This window comes from Notolabrus celidotus, chromosome 3 (genome assembly GCF_009762535.1).
Source record: "Notolabrus celidotus isolate fNotCel1 chromosome 3, fNotCel1.pri, whole genome shotgun sequence".
Lineage (NCBI taxonomy): Eukaryota > Metazoa > Chordata > Actinopteri > Labriformes > Labridae > Notolabrus > Notolabrus celidotus.
Genome location: NC_048274.1, coordinates 638,934 through 656,581, shown reverse-complemented (window position 1 = coordinate 656,581; position 17,648 = coordinate 638,934). Strand labels below are relative to the sequence as shown.

The 17,648-nt window shown below is 41.5% G+C and overlaps 1 protein-coding gene across 1 annotated transcript in view; it reads right to left on the bottom strand.

Moving 5' to 3' along the window:
- Positions 1-17,648, bottom strand: part of LOC117810434 (SH3 and multiple ankyrin repeat domains protein 2-like) — a 284,015-nt gene that overhangs the window by 222,798 nt on the left and 43,569 nt on the right. Inside the window, 1 exon segment of the mRNA XM_034680270.1 lies at positions 9,313-9,390. Within this exon segment, the coding sequence (XP_034536161.1) occupies positions 9,313-9,390 (78 nt within the window).

The window sequence follows — 17,648 nt, the reverse complement described above, 5'->3', positions numbered from 1 at the left end:
ACCAGATTGTGGCCTTGAAGGAGGCTGGACTGACAATAAAGCAAATCATGAAAAAAGTGAATGTTTGTCGCAAGACTGTCTACAACGTCATGAAAAGATACAAGGAGACTGGCAAGACCACCAGCAAGCCAATTCCTGGAATGAAACGTTCAGTTCGCACCAAAAGAGTTGTTGAGATGGTGAAGAAGAGAATCCAAAGGAATCCTTGCAGGAGCATGAGGGCAACAGCGAAGGAAGTGAAAATCTCAAGAACTTCACTGAGAAGAATTGTCAAACAGGAACTCGGACTGAAAGCATTCAAAATGTAACGCAGACAACTGATTTCAGCTGCTTCAAAGAAAAAAAGGCTTGACAGGGGGAAAATGATGCTGCAGGAGATCCAGAGTGCCACAGACAAAGTCCTGGTTTGGTCTGATGAGAAGATCTTCACCGTTCAGGCTGTGGTCAATTCCCAGAATGACAGGGTTTATGCAAGTAGTGCTCAGCACCTTCCCGAAGGCTGCAGAACCCATGTCCGGCGTCAGAAGCCAGCTGGAGTCATGGTGTGGGCTGCTGTTGCATCTGATGGCTCGAAGTCTCCTTTGGTCTTCATTGAGGAGGGTGTGAAAGTGAACAGCCAGGTCTACCTTCAAATGCTTGAAGAAAAAAATGTTGCCATGGTTTACCAATGCATTTGGAAACAAGTATATCTTCACACAAGATGGTGCACCCGCTCACACATCCAATGTCACACAGGCCTGGTGCAAGCAACATTTTTCTGGCTTCTGGGACAAGAACACGTGGCCTCCGTCAAGTCCAGACTACAATCCTATGGACTTTGCAATCTGGTCTATTCTGGAGAGGGAGGTCTCAAGAGTATCTCACAGCAGTGTCACCGCTTTGAGGGAAGCTTTGATGAAGTCATGGTCAAAACTTGATGCAGAGACAGTGCGGCGCTCATGCCAGAGAGTTCCAAGTCGTCTCCAGGCTATGATCAAGGCAAAGGGTGGCCATATTAAGATGTACATTTTTTGGTGGCTGACAATAAAGTATAGAAACTGTGTTCAAAGTGTGTTTTGTTTGTCTGGAAGCATTTTCGAATAGTGTGGAAAAATCGATGGGTAAATCTTTCTGGCCCACCCTGTACAGTGAAGACACATTCAACAGATAAATCCTGGTAGACATCTTATTTAAAGAAACACAAAGCAACAATAAGAAGTGTTTAACTTCAAATGAGTAAAAAAAGCTTCCACTGCACCGAGCACCAGTTTCTTCAATAACAATAAAGACCTCATTTAAAGCAACTAAACTAACAAAGTTGTTTGCAAACTTCTTTTTTTCACATTTCAAAGAATTCAGAATATCTTTTTATTTATTTATGCTTTTAATTCATTTAGTAATTTAGTAATTTAGTAATTAATTTATGAATCTATGTATTTCTTTATTTATTTATATGTATATTATTTTCTATGTATTTATTCATTTATTTACCTAATTATTTATTTATATATTTATTTATATATTTATTTATGTATCTATTTATTTATGTATCTATGTATTTATTCATTCATTCATTTATCTAATTATTTATTTATTTATTTATTTATATATTGATGTATTTATTTATGCATCTATTTATTTATGTATCTATGTATTTATTCATTTATTTATCTAATTATTTATTTATTGATGTATCTATGTATTTATTCATTCATTTATCTAATAATTTATTTATTGATGTATCTATGTATTTATTCATTCATTTATCTAATTATTTATTTATTTATGTATCTATTTATTTATTTATCTAATTATTTATTTATTTATATATTTATTTATGTATCTATGTATTTATTCATTTATTTATCTAATTATTTATTTATATATTTATTTATGCATCTATGTATTTATTCATTTATTTATCTAATAATTCATTTATTTATGTATCTATGTATTCATTCATTCATTTATCTATATATTTATTTATATATTTATTTATGCATCTATTTATTTATGTATCTATGTATTTATTCATTTATTTACCTATTTCTTTTATCAATTCCTGTATTGTTTTTATTAATTTATTAATTTTTGTATCTATCCATCTAGTTATTTATTTATCTAGTTATTTATTTCATTATTTATTTATCTTTTTGTTTATTCATTTACTTCAGAAATAACACGTTTGTCTGTACTCGTGAGGTGAACATGACTTTTAAAAAGTATAATGACGTGTTTTTGTCACAAAGTTGGACGAACAAACTTGCTAAGATCTCAGATTTTTTGCACTTTGGTGCTTGCTCTCAAAAATGATGGAATTTCATTTGTTGCTTTAACTTTTATCTAAAAGGAAACTTAAATTAAAACAGAGAACTCTTTTGTTTTGTTCTCTCTCATGAGGTGTCTTTCTTGACATATATGGTTCTTGGTCTGGACTCGGTCTTGATCACTAAGTGTCTCCGTCATGTCCTGTTGTGCAGACTTTTAAATTGGTGCTGAATAAAGACTGAGCGATAGTGTGGCATGTACATTTCTAACACTCAAGTCACCGAGTCATAAGACGTTAACAGCAATGCATTAAAAAAATGCATCCAGCTTTGCAGAACGGGAACAGCCTCCTGAGGTAATGGCGATAAAAACTCAGTCGCACTCAGTTAGTAATTGCAGAGTGGAATAAAATCTGTCTTATAAACGCTGTCCTTTACGGTTACCTGGAGATGCATGCAGCAAAAACAGGATGACTGATTCCCCAGGGTTCAGAGAGAGAAAGAGACTTCTTCTTCAAATGTACAGATAAGAGATGATCCAGAGAGTGACCTCGCTGGACGACTGTTCCTACTTCAAAATGCATAATGTAACAGAGCAGATTATAGGTCTCTGCAATGCACTCAAATCAAAGTGAAGTACCACAAAAATAGAAGTAAAGCTGCACATCGGTTTTCAGAGTCTATCGAGACAACGAGAGGTGACATTCAGCCAGAGGTAATGGACTATAGTTGTTCTTAGACCTCCTATACGGCTTTGATGTGCATGACAGTCAATGCACTGATCCATAACAAGGTACAAAAGACTCCTAAAGAAAGCAACAAGTGACGACAGCAAGCAAGAACTGCACAATGATAAGAAAACTGTGCATCACTGAGCTCTGCCGTCACTGCACCTCTGCACACCTTACATCACGTTTAGACATTAACGAGGAGAGCTGCACATGCAAACACGCTCTGACGCACACTGCTGTTACGCCTCTGTTACCACCTCTGATACCAGCGCAGCAATAAGACGACATCATCCCATCATCACACCTCAGTGACATTCACATGGAAGGTGAGATATTGCAGGGGCGTCAAAGTCCTACCTTGAACTGCTAATGTGAACAGGGCCACGTGTTTCAGTGTAGTCTCAGACATTTCATTGTTTTGCATTTTGCATATTCATACTTTCACTATATTTATGAGTGATGAGTGTGGGTTTCATCGTATGGCCTTGAGGAAAAGTCTTTGAATTTCACTGCCGATCTGTGTGAGCGTGTCACAAATAGAAATCTTGAATGTTGAATTGAATCTACGAAGAGATACTTGACTCTTGATACTCAAAACAGCATCTTTCTCTGGATATTCACCCCTTCATACCACATTCAAACTCATGACAGAGGCTGCAAAGTAAAGAGAACATCAGTATCAACAATTCAAATGCACACACATCCACACAATCATGTCACAGCCGTTCAGTGTCTTGCACCTGGACTCCAGGAGCTGTGATCAAACCGCCAACCTTTCAACTCCAAGACATCCAGATTCTTCCACGGCTCCTCACCACCAACCGGTCAAACATGAACCCAGAGGTGGAAACTAAATCTAGGCTAGGACTGCAAAGCTAACACCTCAGCTGAGCATTCAAGGGCTCACTCCCTTCATGACAGCACTGGATGATGGAGGACCCTGAGGGAGTGTCTTCAAAACCGCCTGCTTTAAAATGATCCGTTTGTAACTCAGGAGTCGGTTATGAGTCAGTCCTTCCAGCCAGGCAGCTCTCTAAACACTGCTCGGTTGTTTTCCCTTCAGACTTCAGTCACTAACAAACACTAAGGGTGCACCTGCATAGTATGCATGTTACACCAGCTTAGATAATCGTGCACACACGCTCAAACCTTGGCACTGTTTAGGATGGCTTGAGAGAGACAGGAAACGTGGGGGAAGCTGTGCAGCAAATCATGTTGGGACTAGGAACTGACCAGTGCTACAAGGACTACATTCTCTGTACATGGAACCCCTTCATGCTTGACCAACCAACAAAACTGATGCCCTACATGTATGTTGTATGTTACAGAAAAGTCTGTCTCTGCAGGGAACAATGGAGCAACAATCAGAGCCTGTTAGTGGCAGAAACTAGAACTTTGAGTGGATGTAAGTTGCAGACATTAAAGGCCTCTTTTGCAGCTCGTGCAATCTATAAGAGTGATTGAATGTCTCTTAACTAATCGTTTTTTAAGTCTTCTTATTGCTAAAAAGGGCCGAACTTGCAGATACCAGATTCCCTATTCAAACACTGCTCCTCAAAGCTCTAAAACCCCCTCAGAGCACATCTAATGACCTCCCTGGTTTCCAGTATTTCTCAGTCTTTGGCCTTTAGCGAATAGGACGGCTTAAGAGTGACAGGAAACCTGGAGGAAGACATGCTGCAAACATGTCTGGACTAGGAACTGATCCTGCAACCAGTGCAACAAGGACTACATTCTCTGTACATGGGGCCCCTGCATGCTTGACCAACTGAGTAGATCCAATGCCCTACATGTGGGTTGATTCATTGATGTATGCTTATATATTTTGGAGATGTAATGACTATCAAGTGCATGAAGTTTTGCTTCAGTGCACAGCTTTGACGTGCAGCATACAGGCTGTAATGGCTGCAACGTAATCACAAGAGTGCAAAAGTTCTGGTGCATCCACTAGAAGTTCTTGTTTTTGCATCAGAAAGAAGATGACTGTTTAGTCTGAATGTCAGATACTTGGTGTTCTGCATCGCCTTCTTTAAAGCCACCAAATACCATAACTGCACATTACAGACATTTGGAGTTACTGCTGGTTTACTTTCTAATGATACAGATATCTTGTGCTACATGTCAGCTGACAGATCAGCAACTCCTTTATTCCTCAAGGTAAGATTACAGTTGTTTTTAAAGGAGTCAGGTGGTGTGGACGAGAGTGATGTAACACCTATTTCTGGGTTTTAAAAAATGGATGTTACCTCGACAGAGAAGTCTGTCTCTGCAGGGAACAACGGAGCAACAATCTGAGCCTGTCAGAGGCAGAAACTAGAACTTTGAGTGGACATAAGCTGCAGACATTAAAGTCCTCTTTTGCAGCTCATGCAATCTAAAAGAGATGTTTCTACCTCTTCCTTTTTTCAGTCCTCTTATTTCCAAAAAGGGCTAAACTTAAAGCTACCAGATTCCCTTTTCAAACACTGCTCCTCAAAGCTCTAAAACCCCTTCAGAGCACATCTAATGACCTCCCTGGTTTCCAGTATTTCTCAATCCTCGGCCTTTAGCAGATAGGACGGCTTGAGAGAGACAGGAAATGTGGGGGAAGACATGCTGCAAACATGTCGAGACTAGGAACTGATCCTGCAACCAGTGCAACAAGGACTACATTCTCTGTACATGGGGCCCCTGCATGCTTGACCAACTGAGTAGATGCAATGCCCTACATGTGGGTTGATTCATTGATGTATGCTTATATATTTTGGAGATGTAATGACTATCAAGTGCATGAAGTTTTGCTTCAGTGCACAGCTTTGAGGTGCAGCAAACAGGCTGTAATGGCTGCAACGTAATCACAAGAGTGCAAAAGTTCTGGTTTAGTTTAGTAAGAGACAGATTCAGATTCTTGGTGTTGCATCGCTTTCTTTAAAGCCACCAAACACAATAATTGCACGTTACAGACATTTGGAGTTACTGCTGGTTTACTTACTCATGATCCAGATATCTTGTGCTACATGTCAGCTGACAGATCAGCAACTCCTTTATTCCTCAAGGTAAGATTACAGTTGTTTTTAAAGGAGTCAGGTGGTGTGGTAGAGCGTGATGTAACACCTATTTCTAGGTTTTAAAAAATGGATGTTACCTCGACAGAGAAGTCTGTCTCTGCAGGGAACAACGGAGCAACAATCTGAGCCTGTCAGAGGCAGAAACTAGAACTTTGAGTGGACGTAAGCTGCAGACATTAAAGTCCTCTTTTGCAGCTCATGCAATCTAAAAGAGATGTTTCTACCTCTTCCTTTTTTCAGTCCTCTTATTTCCAAAAAGTGCTAAACTTTAAGCTACCAGATTCCCTTTTCAAACACTGCTCCTCAAAGCTCTAAAACCCATTCAGTGCACATCTAATGACCTCCCTGGTTTCCAGTATTTCTCAATCCTTGGCCTTTAGCGAATAGGACGGCTTGAGAGAGACAGGAAACCTGGGGGAAGACATGCTGCAAACATGTCAGGACTAGGAACTGATCCTGCAACCAGTGCAACAAGGACTACATTCTCTGTACATGGGGCCCCTGCATGCTTGACCAACTGAGTAGACCCAATGCCCTACATGTGGGTTGATTCATTGATGTATGCTTATATATTTTGGAGATGTAATGACTATCAAGTGCATGAAGTTTTGCTTCAGTGCACAGCTTTGACGTGCAGCATACAGGCTGTAATGGCTGCAACGTAATCACAAGAGTGCAAAAGTTCTGGTTTAGTTTAGTAAGAGACAGATTCAGATTCTTGGTGTTGCATCGCTTTCTTTAAAGCCACCAAACACAATAATTGCACGTCACAGACATTTGGAGTTACTGCTGGTTTACTTTCTAATGATCCAGATATCTTGTGCTACATGTCAGCTGACAGATCAGCAACTCCTTTATTCCTCAAGGTAAGATTACAGTTGTTTTTAAAGGAGTCAGGTGGTGTGGTAGAGCGTGATGTAACACCTATTTCTGGGTTTTAAAAAATGGATGTTACCTCGACAGAGAAGTCTGTCTCTGCAGGGAACAACGGAGCAACAATCTGAGCCTGTCAGAGGCAGAAACTAGAACTTTGAGTGGACGTAAGCTGCAGACATTAAAGGCCTCTTTTGCAGCTCATGCAATCTAAAAGAGATGTTCCTACCACTTCCTTTTTTCAGTCCTCTTATTTCCAAAAAGGGCTAAACTTAAAGCTACCAGATTCCCTTTTCAAACACTGCTCCTCAAAGCTCTAAAACCCCATCAGAGCACATCTAATGACCTCCCTGGTTTCCAGTATTTCTCAATCCTTGGCCTTTAGCAGATAGGACGGTTTGAGAGAGACAGGAAATGTGGAGGAAGACATGCTGCAAACATGTCAGGACTAGGAACTGATCCTGCAACCAGTGCAACAAGGACTACATTCTCTGTACATGGGGCCCCTGCATGCTTGACCAACTGAGTAGATCCAATGCCCTACATGTGTGTGGACTCATTGGCATGTGCTTTCATATTTTGGAGATGTAATGACTATCAAGTGCATGAAGTTTTGCTTCAGTGCACAGCTTTGACGTGCGGCATACAGGCTGTAATGGCTGCAACGTAATCACAAGACTGCAAAAGTTCTGGTTTAGTTTAGTAAGAGACAGATTCAGATTCTTGGTGTTGCATCGCTTTCTTTAAAGCCACCAAACACAATAATTGCACGTCACAGACATTTGGAGTTACTGCTGGTTTACTTACTCATGATCCAGATATCTTGGGCTACATGTCAGATGACAGATCAGCAACTCCTTTATTCCTCAAGGTAAGATTACAGTTGTTTTTAAAGGAGTCAGGTGGTGTGGACGAGAGTGATGTAACACCTATTTCTGGGTTTTAAAAAATGGATGTTACCTCGACAGAAAAGTCCGTCTCTGCAGGGAACAACGGAGCAACAATCTGAGCCTGTCAGAGGCAGAAACTAGAACTTTGAGTGGACGTAAGCTGCAGACATTAAAGGCCTCGTTTGCAGCTCATGCAATCTAAAAGAGATGTTTTTACCTCTTCCTTTTTTCAGTCCTCTTATTTCCAAAAAGTGCTAAACTTTAAGCTACCAGATTCCCTTTTCAAACACTGCTCCTCAAAGCTCCAAAACCCCTTCAGAGCACATCTAATGACCTCCCTGGTTTCCAGTATTTCTCAATCCTTGGCCTTTAGCAGATAGGACGGCTTGAGAGAGACAGGAAATGTGGAGGAAGACGTGCTGCAAACATGTCAGGACTAGGAACTGATCCTGCAACCAGTGCAACAAGGACTACATTCTCTGTACATGGGGCCCCTGCATGCTTGACCAACTGAGTAGATCCAATGCCCTACATGTGGGTTGATTCATTGATGTATGCTTATATATTTTGGAGATGTAATGACTATCAAGTGCATGAAGTTTTGCTTCAGTGCACAGCTTTGACGTGCAGCATACAGGCTGTAATGGCTGCAACGTAATCACAAGAGTGCAAAAGTTCTGGTTTAGTTTAGTAAGAGACAGATTCAGATTCTTGGTGTTGCATCGCTTTCTTTAAAGCCACCAAACACAATAATTGCACGTCACAGACATTTGGAGTTACTGCTGGTTTACTTACTCATGATCCAGATATCTTGTGCTACATGTCAGATGACAGATCAGCAACTCCTTTATTCCTCAAGGTAAGATTACAGTTGTTTTTAAAGGAGTCAGGTGGTGTGGTAGAGCGTGATGTAACACCTATTTCTGGGTTTTAAAAAATGGATGTAACCTCGACAGAAAAGTCTGTCTCTGCAGGGAGCAATTAGACATTAAAGTCCTCTTTTGCAGCTCATGCAATCTAAAAGAGATGTTTTTACCTCTTTGTTTTTTCAGTCCTCTTATTTATAAAAAAGGCCGAACTCAAAGACACCACATCCTCAAAGCTCAAAACCCTCTTCAGAGCACATTTAATGACCTCCCTGGTTTGCAGCTGGTTCTGTTTTTCCAGTATTTCTCAAAGTAAACACACTTTGTGTTTTTTTTTTAATGTGGGAAGAAATCCACCGAAGGACGAGAGGTGAAATGACTAAACGGATGCTGTCGAGGCTCGATGCTCACTTTTGGTCCTCCTCTGAACACTTTAACTGAAACAAATGCAATACTGGCCGGAAAGACATCCCACATTCCCTGCTTCCAGCTGACCTTGACCATTTTGCACTGTTTCCATAGCAACAAATGAGACGAAGAAAGTGTGCCGCTCCTATAAATGTTTCCCTGACACTGACAGCTGAACAAATCATCCATAACCGAGCGTACGTTAAAAACAGCTGTGAAGACGGGGAGGTTAATTATTTCTTTTACTCTACCTGAAACGGACTCTGGCTGTTGTAGTTCTTCACTTCCTTGTCGCCTCCGCGGACAAGCAGCACTCTGGCACAGTTATCCTGGAGAAATAAGAAGAGGAAAAATATAAAAAAATAAGCTGAGAAAACGTCTCAAACAAGGCTGAAATCCTTCACTTGCATACTTTGTGAAGGAAAAAATGGGGTTAAGGCTTCCTGTGACATTAGCAAAATTTCCAAAAAGCATAAAAAAGTCAGAAGGAACTAAAACATCCCAGAAAAGAAGCACAGAATATCTACTACCTATAACAGAAATGGAGCTTCTCTGGCCGCTAAGTGTGGATCTATGGCTCCACTCAAAGAGAAAGAGGGAGCGAGAGCGAGAGAGATAGATGGAGAGAGACAGAGAGAGAGAAGAACAGAGAGATGGAGAGTGCTGAGGGGTTTGAATCTGCTGCACGGATCGCCCACAAAGTGCTCAACCACGCATGTACTGTGCACACACACATGCATATAAATACTTTTTTTAGATCCACAATAAGCTGTTGAGAGTTGAAGAATCGCTCACACAGATTCAGAGACACAACCAGAATGTGTGCAGCGCTGTCAGCATCACAAACATCCCTCTGATTAGACATTTAACGTCTTATTTTAAGACGACGAGGAGCACGAGTGGGTTATTTTTACTCGTTTCCATCTGGAGTGAAGCAAACCCCCGACAAGGCTTCATCTATACAAGCTCCATTTATAATGGAAATGTGTGACATACATCAGAGGGCATTGTGGCTTTGAGATTATAATTAGAAGCAGTAAAAAGGAAGAGCAGGGACTGAAGAGCAGGAGGAGGGAAAAAAGAGTCGAATCAGGATAATCCAGGAATGTGCCGCTCCAACAACACGGAAACTTCGCCTGTAAATGGATTTCTCTTGTGCATTTCATGTCGAGTTAGGGAGTGTGGGTCACTGATGGAGAAGGTACACACACACACACATACACACACAGACACACACACTCTCACCAAAAGTTTTTAGCTGTATATATCTTAATGCAACACTCCTGTCTGCAGTCATTTTCTTTAATCCCTTGGATCCCTCCTTCAGACATTCAGACATTCAGACATGTTAAAGCTTCATCATCATCACATCCCATAACTTTGCGTCTTGGTGTTCTCATCTTGTTTATACATTTTGTCGTCACTTATCCAACCCAATCAATTTCATTTATATAGCACATTTTAAAGGTGACATATCACGCTTTTTTCATCAACATATATTGGTCTAAGAGGTCCCCAAAACATGTCTTTAAAGTTTATGCTCATAAAAACACTTTGAAATCAGATTTTGGTCTGCCTGAAAAACCCTCTTCTTCAGCCCTGTTCAGAACAGTCTGTTTTCTCTCTGACCACGCCCCCTCAGGAAGTGGGTGTGGCCTCGGCTCTCCAGCACGTTGATCTAATGTTTACATGTTGGCTGAATATACACGGCTGCTCAGAGACCCGCGTTACTTCAACCCTCTGAATGTGATCCAGAATCTGATCCTGACGGAGAGGCGCCTGCAGCAGGACCTTTCTGAACCATTGGTCACAGATTTAGTGTTTCTTGTTGTTTTATTTGTCAGTATGTCGACGTGTGTCTTGGTACACAGCTACAAACATGTAGCTATGTAGCTATGCTAACTAGCGCTAGCACTTATCCATGATAAATAAAAATCATCCACTAGATCTTCAAATCTGCAGACGTGGGGAGTCAAAGCGACCTCTGCCAGAAAGGCAGCAGGACCTTTCTGAACGATTGGTCACAGATTCTGTTTCTTGTTGTTTTATTTGTTAGTATGTAGACATGTGTCTTGGTATACAGCTACAGCTACAGCTACAGCTACAGCTAGCTACAGCTACGACATGTAGCTATGTAGTTATGCTAACTAGCGCTAGCACTTTTCCATGAAAACTAAAAATCATCCACTAGATCTTCAAATCTGCAGACGTGGGGAGTCAAAGCGACCTTTGTGTTTATTAAGACAGCCTACAACTAGCATGCCTCCCTCCTAAGCTCCTTGTTAGCACACATGTGTGCAGGGAATGAAAAACGGAGGAGGGGTTGAGTTGTATTTTATACAGTCTATGGGCTGAACAATCTCCGAGCTCTGACTTCCTGTTACAGACCGGATGGCGTTGTGACGTATGAAAAACACTGAAAACTGAAACGGCTGGTTTCAGCACACATTTACAGAAAGGTGGAGAAATCAGAACAGGGGCAGAATGGATTCTTTCACTTTTCAGGGGGTTTGTAGACAGGGACACAGATTTCAGGTAGAGAACCATTAAAAAGAACATTTTGCATGATATGTCACCTTTAAAAACAACAAGGTTGCCAAAGTGCTGCACAAAAAAATACAAAAAAGTAGAAATAAATGATAGTAAAATGTAAAATGCAGTACATTAAAGGCAAACAGAGACCAACACCAACTCTCATGCTGTATTAGAAGCCAGGGAGTCAAAATTAGTTTTAATATGTAATTTAAAAGTATCCAGGGTGGGGGCCATTTTGACTTGGGTCAAAAAGCTCAGTCACCCCTCGTCCCCCCCTACAGGTCTATAGGAGAGACACCACTGGCTCGACTGGGTCCAAACACCATGGCCTCAGTTTTATCTTCATTAAAGTTTAAAAAGTTAAAAGCCATCCATGCCGTGATGTCCTTCAGACACTCTAGTAGGGGTATCAGGGAGCTCTTATCATTTCTCTTTAGCGGCAGGTAGATTTGGAAGTCGTCAGCATAAAAATGGTAGGAGATGCTATGTTTTTAAAAAATGAAACCAAGGGGGAGCATGTAAAGAGAGAAGAGGATGGGCCCCAGAATTGAGCCTTAGGGAACTCCACATGACAGGGGGGCAGAAGTATTTAAGCAAAGTATTAAGGGTATTGTGTCTTACATGTTGTTTGTTACTGGACTGTGTTTGTTTGGATTAGTTTATATTTACTTCACTGACACTGATGCTCACACAGCTGTGTGGGCAGCACTGCAGTCCAAGACGAAAAGTGTGCCGTAACGTGTCGTGTCTTATCCTGCTGGTTGTGTTGTGTCGAGGATTATCAGGTTGTGTCCACAGACTGTATAAATATGGACGTAGTATCCGTGATGTCACCCATCTGTTCCTGAGAGCTGTTTTGAAGCCAATCGGCGGCGGCAGCCATATTGGAAATGCTGAACTCAACCAGTCAGAGTGTGACGTAAAGGGGCGGAGTTTGAGCCTCCGAGCCAAGAGGCAACCTCTGGTCTCAAACGATGAAGCCCATGTGGAAGTGTTATAAACTGCAGTACATTGAGAATCCACTTGAGGATGGCTGCAGAAGCACCGGAAACCACATACACACCGATTCAAAGAAGACCATCTTTGCAGCAGAAATAAACATTACAGCACATTTACAGCCTTGTTCAAAAAATCTCTCTATTGGCACCATGGGCTATAATAAAAACTGGACAGCATTGCTCCGCCTCTTCCCGTTGTACAGTTCTGAAGCCAAAGAATCCCTCTCCTGGGCGCCGCCATTGTGCAGCCAGAGCCTGTGAAGCCACTGTAATAAGCTCCGCCCTACAGCGTAGCGTCACAAGACGCTGTGTGTCTTATGAAGTTTCCCTCTACGGCGGCTGTGAATCAAAGGAAACAGGAAGTAAAACCCCGTTTTTTGAAACTCTAATAACCAACGAAAAAGAAACTTTTCAGGATGGGAGAAACATTCGTACCATGTGTATTTATTTTTTTAAAGTTTGACCGCTCCCCCATTCAAATGAATGGGGGAGACAGATTTTTTGACCTATACTGCAGCCAGCCACCAGGGGGCAGACGCTCCGCTGAAAGCTTCACTTCCAGCCGATACAGATGCACCCCTGATCGGCACACACTGTACACACCTATATAAAGGAAATGAATGACTGGACTCCCGGTCGGGAACACATAGCTGTTGGCTAAGAGGCTCAAACTCCGCCCCTTTACGTCACACTCTGCCTGGTTGAGTTCAGCATTTCCAATATGGCTGCCGCCGTTGTTTGGCTTCAAAACAGCGCTCAGGAACAGACGGGTGACGTCACGGAGACTACGTCCATATTTATACAGTCTATAGTTCCCGCCTGTCAATCAAGTCAGTCATGTCCTTATTTGGGCAAAAACTCGTAATCTTAATATCTTCTGGACCGTCGCGTTAGAAAGAAAATGTCACTCCCCTGTACAGTGTGTGCCGATAGAGAGATTAGCTTCGTAGACCGAAGCTGTTTTTTGAACCAGGCTGTGAACAGGTTTATTTCTGCTGTAAAGATCGTCTCTTTGAATGGGTGTGTATGTGGTTTCCAGAACTTCTGCAGCCAACCTCTAGTGGACACTCGAGGAACTGCAGTTTATAACACTTCTGCATTGGCTTCATCTTTTAAGACTGGACGGCCTAAAGAGCTTCGTTTTAATTAACTAAAAAAAGTAGGATAAGATTTTGGTTAAAAAATCACCACTACAGCACAAGAAGAGCAAAGACTGTTTTGACCACAGGGGGGCGCCACATTGAATCAAATCAAAAGTTCCTTAAAGGAGCTTTAAGTAGCAGCATAAGCAGGCCTACATTAAACAGGAGAGGTTACAGAGCAATCATTTCCAGGAGGGGCATAAATGGGCTAAAGTGGTCAGCTTAATGTGAAAAAACTCAGCCTTGGATAATAAGATAGTGAGTCATTTTTAAAGATTGAAGTTCTCACTTACTAACCGTGGGTTTGCATGAGAGGTAAGTCACAAAGTAACGAGTAAAGGAGAGACGTCCTGCTGGTTTTGGTCTTTTCTGAGGATTCATTCCACAATAAGGGAAGCAGCTTTATGCTACCTTTTTCCAGCTCACTGACAGGCATGACCTTCTCTGCAACATTTCACTAACACAACCTGGTGTACAGATTATTGCATAAAGGTCGAGAGCACAAGAACGCACAGGCATAATCTTTCTTATGTGAAAGTTTGTTTCATGTTATAAACACCATGGGGATGCTTGTGATGAGGCGGTATCTCTCTGCTTAGCAGCCACGCTCTCAGTCTGATGTGTTAAATCATCTGAACAAACAAGGATGAAGGCCACTGCTGACCTTTAGCCCGAGGGTTTACTGACACGTTTAAGTCAAGTGATCGTGAAGACGGTTCGTTTATTCTCAGTAATTTGACTCCAGGGACGAGGCTCCAGTTGTTCTGTTTGTTGATGGAGTCAACAAATAATAATGAAAGGATCAAAATCTAATTCAAAATATTCTCTTCACTCTTCCTGACTCTTCTGCTTCTGCTTTATTGATTTTATTGTTATTATTTTATTTTTTTCAGGTATTTATCTGATTATTGTGATGATTTCATTTTATTTTGATTCCTAATTATTTCATATTACATTCCTCTATCTTGTTTTAACATTGTTTCATTTCATCTATTGTAGTAAAGTAGTATGGGAGGTAGAACCTTCAGTTATCAGGCCCCTCTCCTTTGGAATCATCTACCAGTCAGGGTCCGGGAGGCAGACACCCTCTCCACTTTTAAGAGTAGGCTTCAAACTTTCCTTTTTGATAAAGCTTATAGTTAGAGCTGGATCAGGCTTGGACCAGCTTTTGTCATGCTGCTATAGGCCTAGACTGCCGGGGGAACTGGCGCACTGACACACTGGGATCCTAGCTCACCCCCTTCCCCCCAACCCCCTCATCACTTACTTTAACTCTGCCTGTCCCATTAAAGTTACTAACCATAGACCTTTCTGGAGTCCCTGAGCTCCCTTGTCTCGTAGATTCCTCTGAGCTGCCGTAGACGTCCTCCTGCTGCGGACGATCTGGACTCCAGCTGATACGGACGATCTGGACTCCAACGGCAACAGCTTCTACGACTCGTCTCATCACTATCACTTCTCTCTCTTACTCCCCTCTATCTGTCTTTCCAGACCCAACTCGGTTGAGGCATGATGGCTGTCTAACATGAGTCTGGTCCTGCTGGAGGTTTCTGCCTGTTAAAAGAAGTTTGTCCTCTCCACTGTAACTAGCTAAATACTGCGAGGTGCAATGCTCATGATGGATTAAGGTGGGGTCTGACTGAGTCTGATCCTGTCTTGGTGTTGGGTCTCTGTTCATAATTTGACATAGAGTGGTCTAGACCTGCTCTGTTTGTAAAAGCGTCTTGAGATAACGTTTGTTGTGATTTGGCGCTATACAAATAAAGATTGATTGATTGATTGATTGATTGATTGATTGATTGATTGATTGATTGATTGATTGATTGATTGATTGATCTATTGCTGTTGTTGTCTCTCTGTGTATTTTTGTGAAGCACTTTGGGCTGCATGCTTGAATGTATGAAAGGTGCTAAATAAATAATAAATGAAAATTAGCAAAGTTCATGTAAAACAAGAAAGTTTCCCTTAAAATTAAATTAAATACACAAAAATAAAACAGGAGAGCATTTAGTCATGTGATACCAAGAAAAAACAAATATATGAAAAAAGATCATGTCATCAAAGTGAACCTGATTTACATTTTACCCATATTCATTTATAATAGAGAAATATTAAATAATATGAGACAGCATCTGTAACCTGGGGCTCCTGAAGGTAATGGTGGCATAGTTTAACCAATTTTCCCATTAGCGCTCAGACGGGGACGTGACGGATTGGTTGTACGTCTGGGGATTTTTCAAAGTGCAGGAGCTCAGCATGAAAATAACAAGCTCATAAACATGATAAATAACATGCAAGGAGAACGGCGAATAATTCATCTCCTGGGAAACAAAAGAGCAAAGATCCTGCAGGGTGTGTGCAAACGGAGAAGAGCTGACTGAGGTGAAGTCGGCAGCAGGAGCAGCAGCAAACAGCAGCGGAAGAATAAAGAGGGAAGGTAAACTGCAGTTCCTCCGGTGGCCACTTGAGGCTGGATCCAAAAGTGAGTCAATCCCCATAGAGCTCCATGTTAAAATGTCAAACTTTACAGCAGGATTAAACATGTTTACATCCTGGTGCAAAAACAGTATCTCTGGTTTTAATGTAGCTTCTTTAGGTTATATTAAAGCTTAAAGTTAAGCAGTTTTAGGGGGGCGTGGCCTCTTTGAGTGACAGGTGGGAGCTGCGAGGTGTCTCTTGAGCCCATTCATTTACTGAATTTAACCTTTTTGAGAGATATTCTCATGAAACCAGTAAATAATCTGTCTTTCTGAGCGGTTTGTTGGACTAACAGCCCGTCTGAGAAGTCTGACACACCGTTTTTATTCTCTCTGTGAAATTCTGGTGTCAGTTTATTCGTACGTTAGCACCTCTTAGTATAATCTGAGTCAGTGCTCACCAAACCTGGCCTGTCAGCTCATTCAGTGTTTGTCACACATTGATGTATTCGTGGTGGAGACTGGTTGTTTTGGGTGTTTTTGGTATTGCTCTCCTTACTGTCCACATTTATAGGACACAGCTGTTCAACAGCTGATTGATTAGATGGTCTAAATTGTTTTAAAACCTTATGTTACAAGACTTTTTAATTTAAAGGTGACATATCATGCAAAATTGACTTTTTAATGGTTCTCTACCTGAAATATATTTCCCTGGCATGTCTACAAACCCCCCGAGAATGAAAAGAATCCATTCTGCCCCTGTTCTGATTTCTCCACCTTTCTGTAAATGTGTGCTGAAACCAGCCCTTTCAGACTTCTGTGTTTTTGTTACGTCACAACGCCATCCGGTCTGTAACAGGAAGTCAGAGCTCGGAGCTTGTTCAGCCCATAGACTGTATAAAATACAACTCAACCCCTCCTCTGTTTTTCATTCCCTGCTCACATGTGTGCTAACAAGGAGCTTAGGAGGGAGGCATGCTAGTTGTAGGCTGTCTTAATAAACACAAAGGTTGGTTTTACTCCCCACGTCTGCAGATTTGAAGATCTAGTGGATGATTTTTACTTATTATGGATAAGTGCTAGCGCTAGTTAGCATAGCCACATAGCTACATGTTGGTAGCTGTGTACCAAGACACACGTCGACATACTGACAAATAAAACAACAAGAAACACTAAATCTGTGACCAATGGTTCAGAAAGGTCCTGCTGCAGGCGCCTCTCCGTCAGGATCAGATTCTGGATCAGATTCAGAGGGTTGAAGTAACGCGGGTCTGTGAGCAGCCGTGTATATTCAGCCAACATGTAAACATTAGATCAACGTGCTGGAGCGCCGAGGCCACACCCACTTCATGAGGGGGCGTGGTCAGAGAGAAAACAGACTGTTCTGAGGAGGGCTGAAGAAGAGGACTTTTCAGGCAGACCAAAATCTGATTTCAAAGTGTTTTTTTGAGCATAAACTTTAAAGACATGTTTTGGGGACCTCTTAGACCAATAT